The sequence below is a fragment of the Camelus dromedarius genome, chromosome 21 (assembly GCF_036321535.1).
Source record: "Camelus dromedarius isolate mCamDro1 chromosome 21, mCamDro1.pat, whole genome shotgun sequence".
Lineage (NCBI taxonomy): Eukaryota > Metazoa > Chordata > Mammalia > Artiodactyla > Camelidae > Camelus > Camelus dromedarius.
This window is the reverse complement of record NC_087456.1, coordinates 14,000,036-14,018,069: the sequence shown is the minus strand read 5'-3', so window position 1 is coordinate 14,018,069 and position 18,034 is coordinate 14,000,036. Positions and strand designations below refer to the sequence as shown.

General features: G+C 41.9%; 1 protein-coding gene across 1 annotated transcript in view; it reads left to right on the top strand.

Moving 5' to 3' along the window:
- The window catches only part of PTPN14 (protein tyrosine phosphatase non-receptor type 14), a 153,878-nt gene that overhangs the window by 93,717 nt on the left and 42,127 nt on the right, over window positions 1-18,034 (top strand). Inside the window, exons 4-5 of the mRNA XM_031438582.2 lie at window positions 14,209-14,306; window positions 16,582-16,649. Coding sequence (XP_031294442.2) covers window positions 14,209-14,306; window positions 16,582-16,649 — 166 coding nt within the window. The remainder of the gene's footprint in view (window positions 1-14,208; window positions 14,307-16,581; window positions 16,650-18,034) is intronic.

The window sequence follows — 18,034 nt, the reverse complement described above, 5'->3', positions numbered from 1 at the left end:
AATTGGGTCTAAGTTGGCTTAACTTTTGAATAAAAGTGCTGAGGTTAAGAAATCACTGTAGTAATAGGAATTTTATGGCTTTTATTTGATTACTATCCAGTGGATTTTGTACTGGTTTTATGAACATGTTAACAAAATATAGGAGGCCATATAGTTTCTGCAGTCATAAATTTTTAGGGGAAGCCCGCTGGGCCTTTTGTTTGAGGGGGAGTTTGAGTACCGACTTAGTACTTTTCTGTAAGAATCCTGTCCTCTGAACGTGGCGTCAGGCCCAGTACAGCCACTGACTCTCCAGAACTCACACCTTTCTTGCTTTTGGGTACCTGGATTTTTGGTTCCTAAAGAAACATTTGGTATGTTTTTATTCTGGTTTCGAATGAGATCATTTTAAATTCTTCAACATGGAGTGAAGAAGAAAAATGTGTTTCTAGCAGCCTTCTGCATGAAATGGAAGAAATGAGGGATGAGAAATTTTCTTTGATGTGGGAATTACAGTTCTCTGCTTGACAATCCCCCTTCCCTGCCCCCACACCTAAACAAAGGGCTCCTTTCCACCTGCGTGTAGTTATTAGTTCATTGTCACTTTGGGTCATCATTTTCTTTTCTAGGAAATTAAAGTTCCTACCTGAAAGTTACTGAGTATCAGGAGTTGTGTAGAGAGCGGGGCAGTTAGTCAGCTGAAATTCTCAAAGAACAAAGGAAATCTAAAATTATTTTAAAATTGCATCCAACAAATGGAGTGTCTAGTCCTTTCATCCTAGACCCCCAGAAGGGGTCTGAAAGGAAGAATTGTAGAGAGACATTTTCAGGCTGGAAAATATCAAAGACAGTTTTGGCAGAAAGCACAGCATAGGACGATGCTAGATTCTTGGGCGGTGAGATGTTTGCTGGTTTGGTATTTTATCTTTGGCACTTTGTACGACATTTGATATTCTCAGCTGCTTTTGAAGATTCTGCAAAAGAAAAGTAGTATTCATTTCCAGCAGTCAAAATTCAGTCAGTGGTCAGTGGATGCATGTTGTAATGTGTTTACAACCTTCTGCAGTTTTATTGTTTCCTTCCAGTTTTTCCTTTGAGGTTTATGCTCCAGACTTATAGAAACTACAGACCCTGCCGGTTTACAGTGTTGTAATGAAAGAGCACTTAACTGTAAGGTCAGAAGTCTTGGCAGTCACCTTGTCTCTCTGAGTCTCTACTTCCTCACGGGTAAATGGGAAATCGTAGTGACTGTCTTAAAGGGTTGTTGTGAGTATGAAGTGACGTGAAGTATTACACATGAAAACCCTTGGAAAACAACTCTGCAAGTATAAAGCACTGTTATTGTTAAGGCTTATTTAAATCTTCTGATGTCTTAGCATCTAGAGGAATTGACTAAAACTTCGCTTGTGGAGAATTCAAGTCTTCCATAGTTTTTTGATAGACGTGTAGTGTGTTTTTATTATTTCTTTCAGAGTGCCCTAGGAAGAGTGTAAAATTTCTTTCAGCTAGTCTGTAATTAACCAGCTTTTAAGTAAGGCCGTGTCTCAGCTGGCTTTCATGGTGTCTTGCTCTCGTGTAAATGAAAGCAAAGAGCTACTGTGTACTAGACGTTGCAGTGAAAGACGAAGACGTAAAAAATAAGCTTTCAAGGTAGCCAAGGAGGCAGAAATAAATCCATATAATTAAACAAATTGCCTAATCAATACTACGTTATCGTTACCCAATGCCATGGGAACACAGAGGATGAAATGAATTATTCCATTTTGGTGGCTGGGGAAAGGCTTTATATTATGCAATACCTGGAATATGGGTGATTTGGGGTTTTGTTTTGCTACTGAGGCTAATATTCTTTTATATTAGCCAAATAGTTAAGTGGCTGACTTCCAAAAAAGCATTGTTTTTACCCACTGGGCTTCTCTGAGTCAGTAAATGATCATACCTTTTTTTTTTTTTTTTTTTGTGCAGTTACTAAGCCTAGGATCATCTGCTGGGTCTCTGAATTATTGAACAAAGAGGCAGTGCTTACTACTTGCTAGAGATGGATAAGCCAGTCATTGTTAGACATATATAAAACCTGTGACACAGAAGTGCTGTGACTAGGGGGAAGTTGAACATGGATCTCACTGGCCAGATAGAACGTAGGGATGGGTGGGCAGTTGTCTTACGACAGGTCCACACAATGGAAATTTAGGTCACCCATCAGGATCTCAAGGTGTCTCCTGTATTTTGGACCTCTGAACAGAAATAGCAGCCATTTTGCTACTTCTGATGAACATCCCATTCAGTGTATGTGTTTTTTTTTTCTCTCTGTCAGTGTTTTTAAATGTACTTTTAATATGGGTCCCTCTGTTAGTGCTCAGACATTTTAAGCTGTGAATATGAGAAAATGTACATTAGGTGACTCAGAGAGCATGAGGTCAGTGGGCACCTGCAGAGTTGAAGCACTAAAGCCGGAAGCCTGGTGATGAAAAAGGCTTAAACTTAATTGGTCAGTAAGTAAAAACAGCAGCCGGAGTGTAAAATTAGACTTGGCTAGCTCTTAATTACAGACAAAACCTAGGTGGGGTCGTGGTTTCCATGACAGAGACGCCTGTAGGAGGGATGTGCTGATCCCACAGATACTGAAGTCAGAGCCCAGAGACAGGATTGGTGGAAGATTGCTGAAGGCAGGAAGGATTCTCAGCCCATCACTGTGGGCAGAAAAATATCACAATGATAGGTTATTTCCTCCCAGTGCTTATCTTATACTGGAGGTCCCCCAGCTGGAGGGTGTTCCCTTGGCTTGACTTGTCACTTGCCTTGGTCAGTATAGAATCTTAGGTTGTTTCCTGAGTCCAGTGGGTTTGTGAGAGTTGGGTCGTCCTCTCTGTGCTCTCCTACTCTGATGGTAGGACACTGGGTTAAAGAAGATAGAATCCTAGTACCCAGTGGTCTCCCCATTCAGCTCTATCCATACTGAGTTTCCTGGTCACCAGTCATGATCAGAGACCCTGTGTATATGACTTAATGTAGGCTGGGAAATTCTGTTTTTATCATGGTCTCTAGGAATATATAATTCATTACTTTCAGTCCATTATTCATTCATCAAACATTTATGAAGCCCATAGTTGGTATTTCCTACTCATATTTGGGACATTACCTCATTGACAGAAGAACTACCTTCTTTTTTTTTAATTAAAAAATTTTTTTGGTGGGAGAAGGTAATTAGGTTTATTTATTTATTATTTTTAGAGGAGATACTGGGGATTGAACCTGGGACCTTGTGCATGCTAAGTGTGCTCTCTACCACTCGAGCTATACCTCCTCCAGAACTGGCTTCTTTTGGCAGTTGTTGACTGTGGGAATGTGGGAACTACCTTTAATTAGGGATTATATCCCTGATAATCTTATCTATCCTCCCTCCTGCAACCCCTGATCTTTTTGCTGTCTGCATAGTTTTGCCTTTTTTTGACAGTGTCATATGGTGGGAATCATACAGTATGTACCCTTTTCAGACAAGCTTCTTTCATTGAATCATAGACATTTAAGGTTCCTCTGTGTCTTTTCATGACTTGATAGCTCATCCACGGAGATGGTCCTCCTGCCTTCTGTTCATTGATTTTTACGTATTTTCTCCTTCAGACCAGACATACTTGCTCGCAACAGTACTGCTCTTCCATTTGCTAGCTCACCCAAATTTTAAGGATATTATGCAAATTTTCTAGCCACAAACCTGGCTCTTTACCAGGAAGACAGATCTTTGGACAGTTGACTCACTCAGCTTCCAGATGGAATTTAAGCTTTCTTTTCCCACAGTGGAGTTGTAGGTAATGCCATGAACCCCTGGTTTTCGGGGCAGGCAAGTGTGTAGTTAGAGCTGGTGAGTCAAGCCATGTTTATTCCTAGTGTGAGAGGGATACGGTGCAGTGGCTGTGTAGAGGATTCTTTTGTAAATATTCTCCCCCAGTCTGTGGTTTGTCTTATAATTCTCTTGATTGTGCCTTTCACAGAGCAGAGGTTTTTTTAAACTTCACAAAGTCCAGTTTATCAAATATTTCTATCATGAATTTGTGTCTTTATTGTTGTATCTAAAAAATCATCACCATACCCAGGGGCCTCTAGATTTTCTCCTGTGTTATTTTCTAGGATTTTTATGGTTTTGCATTTTGCATTTAGGTCTCTCATTCATTTCGAGTTATTTTTGTGAAAGATGTAAGGTGTGTGTCTAGATTCTTTTTTTTTTTTTTTTTTTTTTGCATGTGGGTTACATTTCTGAAACTTTTAAATGCCTCTTTCATGCCATGGAAATAACATCAAATAATCTTACTATGAGGTGACTAGTCTTGCTTCCTCCCTCTGTCTCTGTTTCTCTGTTAATATTTCATCGACTCAGAAACACTTATTGAGCGTCCATTTATTGAGCGTCCAGTTGGCTCTGGGTACTAGATGGTCAGTGGTCTGTCCCAGTCCCCAGTCTGTGAGAAGGTTATGGTGCGGTGGGAGAGGTCCTGATGACAGTGCAGGGGAGACCTGGGTGAAGTGCTTTCAAGGCTGGGAGAGGGGTTCATTAACTGGTTGAGACTATTTGGGAAGCTTTAGAAAAGGAGATACGTTTCAACTAAACTTTGAAGGATGAGTGGATAATTGCCCAAATGGAGGAGGATGGGTGAGGGCATTAAGACAGAAGAAACAGTAAGGGGGCGAGAAAGAAGCAGTGTATTGGGAAGCACAGTAAACTTATTACCGCTCAAGGATATGGTATGTGGTAAGACTTGAAATTAGAAAGAAAGCAGTTTTGAGTGGATGATGAAGGGTCTGGTGCTGTATTGGGAGTTGAACTTTTTCCTGATTAGGGTTATTGGATATTTTGTTTTGTTTTGTTTTGTTGAGATAACATTCACATAATATAACATTCACTATTTTAACCATTTTAAAGTATACATTCAATGATTTTTACCGTATATGCAAAGTTGTACAACCATTACCACTATCTAATTTCTGAACATTAGCAATCACCCCCCTTCCCCTTGACTCCCAGCCTCTGGCAACCACTGATCTACTCTCTGTCTCTATGGATTTGCCTATTCTTGCACATTTCCTATGAATGGAATCATACAACATGTGGATTTTTTGTGTGTGTCTTGAGTTATTTCGCTTAGCACGCTATTTTCAGAGTTCATTCGTGTGGTAGCAGTGTATCAATACCTTGTTCCTTTTTATGACTAAATAATATTCTATTGTATGGATAGACCACATTTTGTTTATCCATTGATAAGTTGATGGGCATTTGGATTGTTTCCTCATTTTTGGTTGTTATGAATGATGTTGCTATTCATGTACAAGTTTCTGTGTGAACATAGGTTCTCAGTTCTCTTGGGTACGTACCTAGGAGTGGAATTGCCAGGTCAGATGGTAATTCTTTATTTAACTTTTGAGGAACTGCCAAACTATTTTCCAAGTCATTGGAGATTTTAAAGCCAGAGCAGAACAGACTCAGGTTCTGTTTTAACATCACGTACTTGAGGACAGTATTTTCTTTTTAGGCTGGGTATTTCTACTGCTATTGACATGTTTTCCTTGTTCAGGACATCACAGTCCATAGCAGTGAAACCTATCTGGCTCTTCAAAATCCCACTGGCCTGATGGCTGTTGAGGAATCTGTACCCAGTAGCACAGAATGGGACAGAAAGAAGTGATGTCAGGGTATTCGCTCTCTCTCTAGGGTGTATTGTAGAGAAAGAGTTTTTCTGTTTTGAAGAGAACCCTTGATTAAATTATAGGCTATTATTAGGGAGTTTATTGTATGTATAAACTGTACTTGGATTCCCTGTAATTTGTTATAATTAATGCAAGAGTTCAAGAGCAGAAAGCCAGGATCAGGTTGTGGCCTGCTTTTCTCTTTTGCAACACCTGGCTATTATTGGTCTCTTTTCACTAGTAGTTAAGGCCTGTGTGTGTTTGTGTGCATTTAAACAAACATCATCCTTTTTAGGAAAGAATTGCAATCCTTTGACTCACTGAAACTTAAGGAGTCTCAGAAAGAAGTTAGGTGTCTCTGACAAAATAGGATATTGATCGATGAATGTTGAAAACCTCTGGAATTGAACTTCTGCCAAGACGGTTTTATCTGTATGTCTGAGTGTGTACACGTGTATGTATTTTCATGCGTGCATGTGGGTTGGCTTGTGGTGCGAAAAGGCTAGAAGAAAAACTTTCCCTTTTAAGGTTATCTTTGTTGAGCTATGGTTTTAGCCTTTTTTTTTTTTTCCCCTCCCTCCCTGTTGGTTTATTTCAATTTCTCATTGTTGCGGGAGTGTTGGCTTTGTCGGCCACTTGACTGTGCCGTTTTAATTGACCGTCAACTTGAACATTCATTAAACAGAAAAGATTTTAGATAGTGCATGGGTCAGGTGCCAAACACATGATTATACCTGAATAATCACAAACTGAAATCTTCTCAGGGGCTTTGAGAATAAAGGAACAGAAAGAGGGTGGCCTTCAGGTTGTCTGGTTGCGTGCCCGCGTACATACTATTTATCTTGTCCTGCAGACGGAGAACAGGGTGGGCCACCCTGTCCATTATCTGGATCTACAGCTGTGAACACATTTTGGAATGGCTGGAATGTGCTGTTTCTCTCCTGCTGGTATCTCTGTCAATCTAAGAGTTAAAATTATGCTCTTTGCCATCCCGTACCCAGAATTCTGTGACAGCTTGTTCTCAATTCCCTCCTTGTCATCTTTAAGAAACTTGTACATTTATTTCTTATTTGCCCAATATAATGCCAACCGGAAGGCAGTGCTAGTGTTTTGGTAACTGAACTGCCCTGGGAGAACTGGGCTTCCAGTACATTTCAGCAAGATTCTTCCGATATTGCTGCTTGAAGGTGGAGTGTTCTAGTGAGGGAAGGACGTTTTAAGTCTTGCCCTTTTCTTAGTAACAGTGACAAAACAATCTTTCTCTCTCTGGTCCTCCCATCCTAGTAGTTTTATGGAAAATCTTCATGGACTGAGGAGTTTAAGGATGGTACTGATATGCTCCCCCTAAATTGTCACATCCCTAGTGACCATGCACATGGGAGGAGATAAGTTGATTTGACTACCCTTGAGCTGTAGAGGAGGGAAAGGCAGACGGGCGCTGTCTGACAGTAGCAGTGCCTCGGCAGGTTCCTAGTTACAGCGCACCAAGTGCTTCCGCTGACCGGTTTCTGACTATGAAAGAGCATTTTCTTTCTGATCAGTTCTCCTTGGGCAGTGGGGGTAAAAGAGATCCATGCAGGGGTGGGATGTGCCAATCATACAATGTCAAGTGTTATGAAGTCTGCAACAGAGTGAAGTCTGGGTGACTTTTTAGTGATCCATAATAGAGAAGTATCTTTCCTTAGTGCAAAGCAGTAAAGACTGTGTGTGACATTGAGGATGAACTGCTATTTACTTTAAAAAAAAATTTGCATTTGGAAACACATACTTAAGGTCCCAGTTTGCACCTTTCTGGGTATAGCCTCTCCTTCTAGGTAGAAGCCTATAATCGGAGACCCTTACCTCTTGATTTTACTTTTATCTCTCTGTGCATCTTATAAAGCTGTCAATGAGTAGTTAGAATGCATAGCTCTGTCTTCTGCCCCTTCCTTCTACCTCCCGGGGAGGAAAGTGAAATATCCCAGACACTGTTGCTGGGAGCAAAAGCAGATCTGCATAATCCATGGGCCAAGCTATGAAACAAGCCATGTAATAGAAAAGCTTCTATGTCAATGTTTGTCTTATACGCTGTGGCCCAGACCGTGTAACGGCAAGGGGGGCCTGCTTGGTTCTCGAAGCTCTTCCTTAGAAGCATTGCATGGAAGTCAGCCGGTAGCGGTGTTTGTGTTTTCATTTCTAATTTTAGACGTCAGTGAAATTGATGACTTACCTTCAGTGGCTGGGAATCCGTCCCTCTCTCATCGCCTGTGGGGTTGCTGTGCAGAAAAAGAGCTCCAAGCTCTGGTCTGTCTGGTCCTGCCTTCAGGGAGCAGTGTGACCCTGGGCAAGTCATTCTTGTCCCTCAACAGAATATCCTCGAAAAATGAAAGAGCTGGACTTGGGTTTTTGAAATCCTTCCTTTACTAACCACCTTAGGCTAAGGTGTACTGCTGCAGTGTATGACCTCCAGAACTCTGTGGCTTTCAAAAACGAAGGCTGGGTTCTTGCCCACCTCACATGTCCATTGTGTCCACTGCCTTCTTTCTCTGGGGCTCAGAATAACCAAGCAGCAGTGCCCACCCGGACACTGCAGGTCTCAGGGCAGAGGAAAATGGAGCCGGGAACCAGATGCGGGCTCAGGCGGCTTCTGCTTGGGAGTGGCACGTGTCACTTCCACTCCCGTTTCATTGACCCCACAGCTAGTCGCAGAGTTAATGAGGTAGGTGGATGTGACCCTCTGGGAGGGGAGGCCCCAGGGAGAGTGGCAACAGACATTCAGAACAGGAGCAGTGACCTACCACCCTCCTGTCTCCACCATCCTGTGATTTAGGCCGAGGATGTTGAGTCCTTGGGTAGCAGCATGATCAAAATTCCATGTTAAACACGGGAATACTACTCAGCCATAAAAAGGAATGAAATGATATCATTTGCAGCAACATGGATGGACCTGGAGATTATCATACTAAGTGAAGTAAGCCAGGAAGAGAAAGATTAATATTGTGTGACAGCACTTGTATGTGGAAACTAAGAAAATGACACAAAAGAATTTATTTATGAAACAGAGACTCATAGGCATAAAAACAAACTTATGGCTATGGAAGGGGAAAGAGGGAGGGATAAATTGGGGTTTGGAATTGGCAGATACAAACTGCTATGTACAGACTAGATAACCAGCAAGGTCCTACTGTATAGCTCAGGGAACTCTATTCAGTGGCTTGTAGTAATCTGTAATGAAAAAGAATATATGTGTATATGTATAACTGAATCACTATTCTGTACACCAGAAACTAATACAGTATTGTAAATCAAAAAATAAAAAATTTTTTAAATAAAAAAAAAATCACATGTTAAAGCCTTTAGACTTTCATGGTTATTCCCTCTTTGAGGCATTTCCGCTGAGCTAGACTTGGAATGAATATTTTACTTGTGAGAGGGGTGGGAGGAATATTTTAAAAGCAGCACGTCCTGGGCCTCGGAGTTCTCTCGCCTTACTTGTGGTTCTGTGGTAGCGCAGTCCATACTTTTCAGACACCACATGGAATTTCTCCATCTGAGAAGTATTAACAGACCTGCAAGTGAACGCAGAATTATATCAGTACTTAGATAAATTCCTCATACATGAATTAAAATCTGAGATGAAAGATCGTAGCAGTACATCTGTAAACGTTGAGGAAAATGTTAGGGTGGGTAATTTTGAAAGAATCCTTTGATACCACTGTCAGAAGTGTTGAATGCTTTATTGGTTTGACTCGGTGTGGCATTTTTTAAAACTTTCTTCTCAAAATCTTAGGAGGAGGAAGAGATATGGAAAAATCACTTATTTTCTTGAGGTTGGATGGAAATATTCCAGCTAGGTGAGCCCTCTAGAGATGAGTTCACGGTGTCTGTGTTTCCAGTGGTGATATTTAAGAGCACTGGCTATCAGGAAGCCTTTTCTGCTTCCAGACAAACCTGCATTTAGCCCACAAATTCATGATCTCTGAAGATTAAAAACAAAACAAAAAACTTTGAAAATAAAAATTTTAAAGGGAGAGTACAGCTCAGTGGTAGAGCACATGCTTAACATGCATGAACTGTTGGGTTCAATCCCCAGTACCTCCATTAAAAAAAATAGTAAATTAAATAAAATAAAGTTTAAAAAAAAAAGAGAGTAATTTTGCTCTTATTCAACAAGCATAATTAGGTTCACCAATTCTTAGAGGGAGGGCAAAATCTTAACCTAAAACCATTCGTTGGACTCAGCAGTCAGATGGACTGTTTCCAAGTCTTTGAATATATAAAAAAAAAAATATTTAAAAGTTTTCCTTGTGAGCTTGGGTTTTCAAAGAGGATCCCTCTGGAAAGTTGGCAAATACATACTTTCCTGGCACAAGGATTAGTTTTTGTTGTGTTTTTTTTTTCTTTTCCCCTCCACCCAGCGCTTTGACAGGGTGGAGTATACTTCCATGAAATTGCATGTTTCCAAAATAGGATCCACTCTTATATTTTGCTGCTGTTAGAATTGAATCTCTAATCAAAAACCAAACATTCTGGAAACAGAATTTCAGCTCAGATTCTCTATTTGGTCCTCACATAGGATAGCATCATTATATTTTATAAAACTGCCTTTTGAATGGAAATGTAGCAAACAAAACAAGTTTCCAAAGTAGTCCAAATTTCATTCCCGTTTCTGTGATCTCATGTAGGGGGATCCACCATCTCGTGTGGTGGTAGCACCATGTCATTAACACTGTTCTCATCCTCTCGCAGTCTGGATGGCTTCCAGGAAAGAGTGCTGCATTCTTCAGCTCCTTCCGTATCCCAGTGCAAGCCTGCATTTCACCTGAATGACCAGGCGTCACCCTGGTGTTCCTTGCTGGTGGACTGGGATCCACTGTTGCCCAGCGTGGGACAGATCACACATTTTATAGACGTGACAGTTGTGAATGAAAGTTGGGATCAGCAGAGTAAGAAAAGTACAGCTATTGCTTTGCTGGATCCCGTGGATTTTATTTTCCAAGGCCTTAGCTGGTCATTTTCACCTCCAAGGTGACATGTGAAAAGGCTCTAGCTGTGGCTGATAATGCTAGGATAACACCTTATAAAATGCTTTTACTCATTGGTTTTTAGACATTGGACCCTTAATATTGCCCTGGAGAGAGAAACATGACAGCAGTGGCCCAGGAGGCGATGAGCATCCCTGCAGGGCACAGACTGTCTTAGCCAGACTTCTGCGGGATGTCCTCAGCATCTAGTCGACTTATACATACAGGAAGTGCTTAATTATGTGGGTTTTTTTTTTTTAAAACAAAGTAATTAAAAATTTTTAAATCTAATTAAAATTTTTTCTGTATTTAAAAAAAATTTTTTTTTTAAATGGAGGTACTGGGGATGGAACCCAGAACCTCATGCATGCTAAGTAAGCATACACTTTACCGCTGAACCATTACCCCCAACCCCCCCAACAAGTATGTGTTAATATCCACATGTCTCCTGGGCCAGCAGAGCAGAAAATAAGTCGAAACCACTTGAGGCAGGAAGGAGTGAGTGTATGTAGAAGACTTTCAAACGTATGAATAGGAGGAGTAGGTGAACTTTACCATCCTTTCCTGCCTTGGAGTTGGGTCTTCTGGTTTTTTTGGGCTTTTGGGTTTTGTGCGAGTGCTGTTCTTGCTGTTGTTTTGAGAATCCTACTCTACCTTTCTTCAGTAAACATTAACATTCCTTCCTATCCTGAGATTCTGTTTCTGAGTTCTTTGGTTGTTTTGTTTGTTTGTTTTTAATTATCCCTTAACTTTTCTGAAGAAAGACGCAGCGGGGTCCTCTGGCAATAGGATGACGTTAACACTTTTTCTCATCCCTCTTTTCTTCTTATTCCCTCAATCTTGAAAGTATGGTCCTCAGATTCTAGGTGACTCCTCTTCAAAGACCTACCTGCTTTCACAGTGAACTCTTGGCACTTAAAAGATCTTTTGATGACTGAGGACCCCCTTGCTTGCTTGGGTTTCCACAGGAAGGGGGTCTCCTGTCTAAGACCTGGCTAAATTATAAACATAAAAGATCTTCCATGAAAGTCTCCCAGGCAATTCCTAAAGTCTCTTGGAGGGAAAGGTACCTCGCGCTAACGAGGGGACTTCCGACTGTTTCCGGGAGAACTGGTGCAGACGCACAAGAGGGAAACCAAGAACCAGGCTGGAAACAAGGAACGAGCTTGGCAGAGGGGACCGAGGAAGAGCCTCGAGGGAAGGGTGGAGAACACAACAGGAAACTCGTGCTGTAGCTTCCTGTGAAAAGAAAGCTTCTGAAGCCTGTATTTCCCCTCATTCAAGTTCTACTGAGCCTTCTCCCAGGAGACGAACTAATAGTGTACATCATTCGATTATGCCTTTAGACCTAAATCCGTTATTTCAGTAAGGCTATAAAACCCTGAACCGCGCTTGTGGGCTGCACACTCCTTAAAGCAAAGGTGCTCGTGTCAAGCATTTTTGTTGGAGCTCTTGGTTTGCTGAATGAAACCAAGGAACTTGAGAACCTTGGAACTTGAGATCCTTGGCACTTGCTATGTGCAGACTGGCTGTCTCTTTCCCCTTGGAATGGGAGACATGCAGGCAAACAGCAGGCACTTGGACAGCGAGAATAAATGCGTGGGACCACCCTTCTATGATGGTAACTCACCTTGGGTGAGACCTTTGGAAACATGCCCGAGCTTCGGGATGTGACCTTAGTGAACAGCGGGAAAAAGGAGACTGGAAGGTAACATGTGGCATAGTTTCACTGCAGCAATTCAGATTTCTTTAGTTGTCAATAGTTTGATTCACTCTCATGCTGTTTCTTTTAATTCATGTATGATTATTGCTTCAACATGTTTTCATTTACTCTAATTCTCTCCTATGAAGAATGAAGAAGCAGGTCATGTCTTCCCTTTTACCCTCCATCATATATTATTGCCAGAAACTCCCTCAGCAAAGAAAACGCACACACACACACACACACAGACACAGGCGGTGCCTTCAATTGCACAGGATTTTTTAAACTGTCCGACCTAGTATTTCCTCCCTATTGTTTGTGCACATTCAGAAACAGCCGAACTGCTACTTTGTTACCAGCAAAAGACTTTGAAGGTTCTCATGTAACCTCTGTTCCTGTTTGTTGGGATTTAGAATCCAGATGCCTCCAGCCAGCTAAGGCTGTACTGCCTAGGTGACGGCAGAGCAGTGAGTGGACACAAAGGTTTTCGACACAGTGTCTGGGACTTGCCTCTGAAAATCAGTGACGACACTTGTTATACACATTAACTGATTTAATCAACTGTTGTTGCTGGGAAGTGAGATTGTGGATTCATTGGTGGACCCTGTAAAATGACTGTGAATATTCTAGGTGAAAGAATGGCAGTAGAAAAAAATAGGTTGCTTCTCTATTGTATATTATGTTTGAAAAACAGTCTTTAAATAACTCCAAGTGTTGGTCCTTCTGGTTTGAGTGTAGGTTTTCCTGCCAGAGACTAACACAGCTGTCTTCACCCTGTCCCGTAGACCCGAGGCAAGAGAAGTAGACTGTTTTGTAGAGCCTCATCCTTCCACTCAAATAGGCATCCGACGGACGTGTGACGACGTCCATGATGTCAAGGTGGAGACGACAATAATTAGCCCTCAGGGATGATTGCCTCTTCCCAAGAGAGCTGGGCTTTGGGTCACTCCTGAGTTCCCTTGATTGACATGCCAAAGGTTTGGAAAAGTAGAGAGTTATGGTTACCAGGAACAAAAAGCTCATTAGTATTTGCCAAGAATTGACGCTAGAAAAGTCTGACTGTTGTAGAGGTGGCTGTGTTTTAGAGTTTGGTCAAAGGAAGTGGAGTCCTGGGAAGTAAAGACTTGGGGTAGGGAGATTTCTAAGCACTGAGGTAATTCCAAGTACGATTTTACTGGCAAGGAAACAATGCATTGTATTAGCGTCTGAGAACAGTGGTCTGGTCTGAGGCTGATGTTGTATATGGGCATATTCTGTCTGTCTGCACTTTGCTGCTTGGAGAACATACTTCGGGCTGGAAGGCTCAGTATTACATTTGGTTAGATTTTTATGAGTCACAGATGGGGAGGGTGAGGCTGGCTCTGAAGAGCTTTGTCCTGTCCATTAGCAGAGTTCCAAAAGATTTGGCCTATTTGCCTTCTACCCTACCAAACCTTTGGGTTTAACAAATGGTGTGTTTCCACAATTTTTCAGGAATGCACACCACTGAATGTGGCTTTGGTAGCTGTGTTGTTGCTGGTGGCCAGGTGTGGGAGAGCGTTTTCACTCCTGGTCTCTTGTTGTGAAGAGCTGGTCCTTATCAGTAGTTGATCCTGCCGGCCCACAATGAACTGATGTGATGAGAATGCTTGCGACCTCAGAGTGACTGGGACGTGGCACCTGCCACATCAAACAAAGATAAACACAGGCAGAGGTCACTTTCCGTCTTTTATAGAGCCGACATTTATCGACATCACCTGTGTGTCCTGCTGTGTACACAAGGTTTCACATCCAGAGACATCCATGTCGTGGGAACGTATTCCAAGTATGTGTTTTTAAGGTTATTTGTTTCTCTGTTTCCATGAACAGATATCAGTATTACCTGCAAGTCAAGAAAGACGTGCTTGAAGGGCGGTTGCGGTGTACACTGGAACAGGTGATCCGGCTGGCTGGCTTAGCTGTGCAAGGTAAGAGAGAGTGAGGACCAGTGTGTGACACTCCGTCTTCTGCTGGGTGATGGCATTGCTGGACTCTCAGAGGGAAAAGTTACAGCCACTTCAATGACCCCTTAGGAACCCTTGCTTTTCATTTCAAGGTATCTTACATTAAAAATGCAGAGGTAGGGATTTTTGGTGGCAGGATGGTGGATTTCACAAAGCTGCTTGCAAATTGTTTACGCTTGTATAATTTTAGTTTTATTTAAAGAAAGAGCAGCTTTCATCCTGCCTCTAGTTAAAGCTACATTGCAGGGTTTGTGGAACATTTTCTTAGAATTTTTCCACTGCCCAGTGTGGTCACATTTTGGGCTTGACTTTCACATAAGTTTCAAGTGTGATAGCTCAAAACATTATAGTATAATTTATTCTGACACACTTAACGAGAGAAACTTAAAATGCACGAATATAATATGAAATAACACATGTGTATTGGAGTAAATTTATCTTTCAACTTGCCCTACTTAGATTGATCAGCTATTTTTCACCTTCTCTAAAGTGTTATATGTATTTATTAACATATTACATAATTCTTTACATATATTTGTACATTACTCTTTATTGAATGGTAGCTCAATTGACTTTGGTCATATTAAAAACACGAAGATAAAAGTAAAAATTTTAAAGAGAAACATGTTTCCCTTTCCATCATGATTTTCTTTAAAATCAGTTAACGTGCAAATGTAATACGCCTGCCAGCCGCCGAGTCCTTGCTGTGTGGGATGTTGTTGTAGAAGCTGTGCTGAACTTCCCACCCCAGACTCTGCACTGAAGTTAAACCTTCTGGGTTCTAAAGTGTCTAAAGAGGCAGCCTCCGCTTCATCTCTTTCATTCCCTGGGGTATTAGCAGGTTAGTGATTTTTGTTAGACGTACAATTCCTAGTAGTTAGCTTCTCCTGTTACCCTGTGGACTCGAGGTACACCGGGTATCTGTGCACTTAAAGACTGGAAGGGGCGGGAGCAGGGCCCAGATGGTGTGCCAGAACTATCTGTAGTTACAACTGAAGAGTCACTCGATCCCTTTACTGGGGAGAAGACAGAGAAGATCCAACATGTCCCTCATCTTCAAATTGGGTGTTTCTTCTCTCAGATGCTTCCTTTTCACTTTATTTACTCTCTTTTTTCCCTCTCACTCTTCAATCATTGGGCTTATTACAGGCATCCTGGAAATTGGAGGACCCTCGTGATAGCTTTCAGGCTGAAGGAAGTTGGTGAACTTAACTCTGGACTCTCGTTTCCTTGGGTCCTGAAGCTTGCTGTTCAGCCTGATGAAACCTCCTCTCGCTGTAATGTTTGTAAAATAATTTTTCTGAGAACCCTTATTGGGCAGCTAGACACATCAGTAGAGCTCTAAGTCATGATGAAATATGAACACAGATGACTAAACTTGAAAATAGACGGAACTCGCCATCTTTGGTGGTGTTCCCGGATGCCTCACCGTGTAATTCGTTTCATGCTGAGTTTGTAGGCGTACCTTTGCCTTCTTGGTAACATCTTGTCCCCTCGCCTTCTGTGCAGATCCCCTCACTCTACATCTCTTGTTACCTTAAAATACCTGAATCCATTTCTACCTGATGTGAAACATTTTACGTGAAAGTAACATTTCATGCTCTTTTGATTTTCTTTTTTTTTTTTTTTTTTTGAGAGCGAGCAGGATTAGAAGCAAGATATTTATAGATTTCTATTAGAGGCTCCCTATATTCATTTTGCATGTGCTCAGACATTCCATGGTGAGATGAAGACAGGGCAAAACAGAATTTGGGGCATCTTGTAACATGTGGAGTTGTTTAGGAGGTGTAAAAATCTACAGGATCGCTTGCCAAGGGTGATTTATAGTGGGAATTTCCAGCTGCAAATATATGAAAAGATGCTGATAGGTTTGGCTCTTCAGTTGTCAAAATTAACCTTGGGTTAAAGTCCCCTTGGCAGATACTCTTAAGATACGTATTGGTGCATATTTAACAAAAAGATAAACATAGACTTGTTTTCAATTTTTTAAATAGCTTAGGAGTCACTTTCAAATTTCCCCATTCTTTCTAGAAAGTTGTGCAGCAGTGCACACGTGCTCATATTTATATTATTGCTGTGTAAAAGTGGTAATGATGTCGAACACATCTTGGCACTGTTTTTATTTAATAATAGTGCAGAAACAGGATGAAATGGGAAGAAGAAATGTGGTCATAAGTTTACCGTAATTTATTCCATCTTTATTGTCATGTAATAAATACCACCTTTCTTTTCCTTTCAGCTGATTTTGGAGACTATAATCAGTTTGATTCTCAGGATTTCCTCAGAGAATATGTGCTATTTCCTATGGTAAGTGTAATTTCCTTTTCCTTAATTAATTTCCTACCTTCTTTGTATGTTTAATTTTTTCTGTTGAAAATCTCAGAGGAATCGACACACACATTCCCTGGGGAGAATGTCTCTGCGTTTATCAAGTAGAGGCAAGTTTTGTAAAACACTGAGAAACTTCCCAGCTCCTCAAGACACTTCCCTGCCCCCACCCCCCACACTGCCATCTAGTGTCACTGCCACCGCCAGGCGCTGTGGTGAGAGCTCTTCCTTTCTGAGCACACCCAGCCTGTTTCATCCCTGAGCCTCTGGACTTGGGCTTCCTTCCTCTGCCTAGAATGCTCGGCCCCAGGTCTTCCTGTGACTTGTCATTCAGGTCTTAATTCAGATATCACCTCCTCAGAGAAACCTTCCTTTTCCTTGACCAACTATGTGATGCATGCAAACCATCCAGCGCTTCCTGCTAAATCACCTTCTATGTGTGTATTTCAGAGCTCTTTCAGTATTTTTCATCGTCAGCTAGAATGTCAGCTCTACGGTCCTTAAGGAGGGACCCTCTCTGTCTTGTCCACTGTCCTCTTGCACAGAGTCTGCGCTCGGAAAAGTTTCTCGAGTATGTCAGTGAAGTAAAATGTCCACTCCTGGGTTAAATTGGGGATGAAGCTTGGATTTTATCCCTGGGGAATTTTTGTTTGTTTTTTAGTAGCTTTGGAGTAAAAGAGAAGAGTTTTCGTGAGGAAGGTTAAAACATTTGAAAAGCCATTTTAGGGAAGAGCTATACCCACTCCAACATTCTGTTTGACCTTAGAAATCGCGATCATTCACCACTTACTTTTCCTGTGCTCGAAGCACTGACCTGGGGGGCTCACCCGTGGGGGATGAAGTTATATGAGAAACGGTGCTTGTTCTCAGGGAGAATGGCTGAGTCAATAGGAAGTTTGCAAAATCCGAATGCAAAGCCAAGTGTAAAAAATATGGTCGGGATTTTATGTGGGGAGAGGTTACATGTGTTTGGGGGTTGAGGGAAGGCTGAAAGGCTCATGGCGTGTGAGCTGCCTCTTAAAGGATGGGCAGCATTGCAGTAGGCCGAGAGAGAGGGAGCCACAGAAGCCCTAGACAGAGAGGGGGGTGCAGAGCCCAGGCGGCCTGGGTGACTGGGCGGGGGTCGGCTGGCTACTCCAGTGGCCACTCAGCGGTGCAGAGGGGGGAGCGGTGGCGGATAAGCCTGAAACATCTGAGGAGTTAGAAAGCACGGGCTCCGTCCTGGGGTTTACTGACCCCACACTCGGAGAACTGCTAGATTAGAGCAGTGAGACCATTTGTGCTAGGACGTCAGGTGGAAACCTGTTGTAGTGTTCTCGACAGGAGGTAGGAGTTAGGTGTTGGCAGTGAAGAGAAAGACAAAA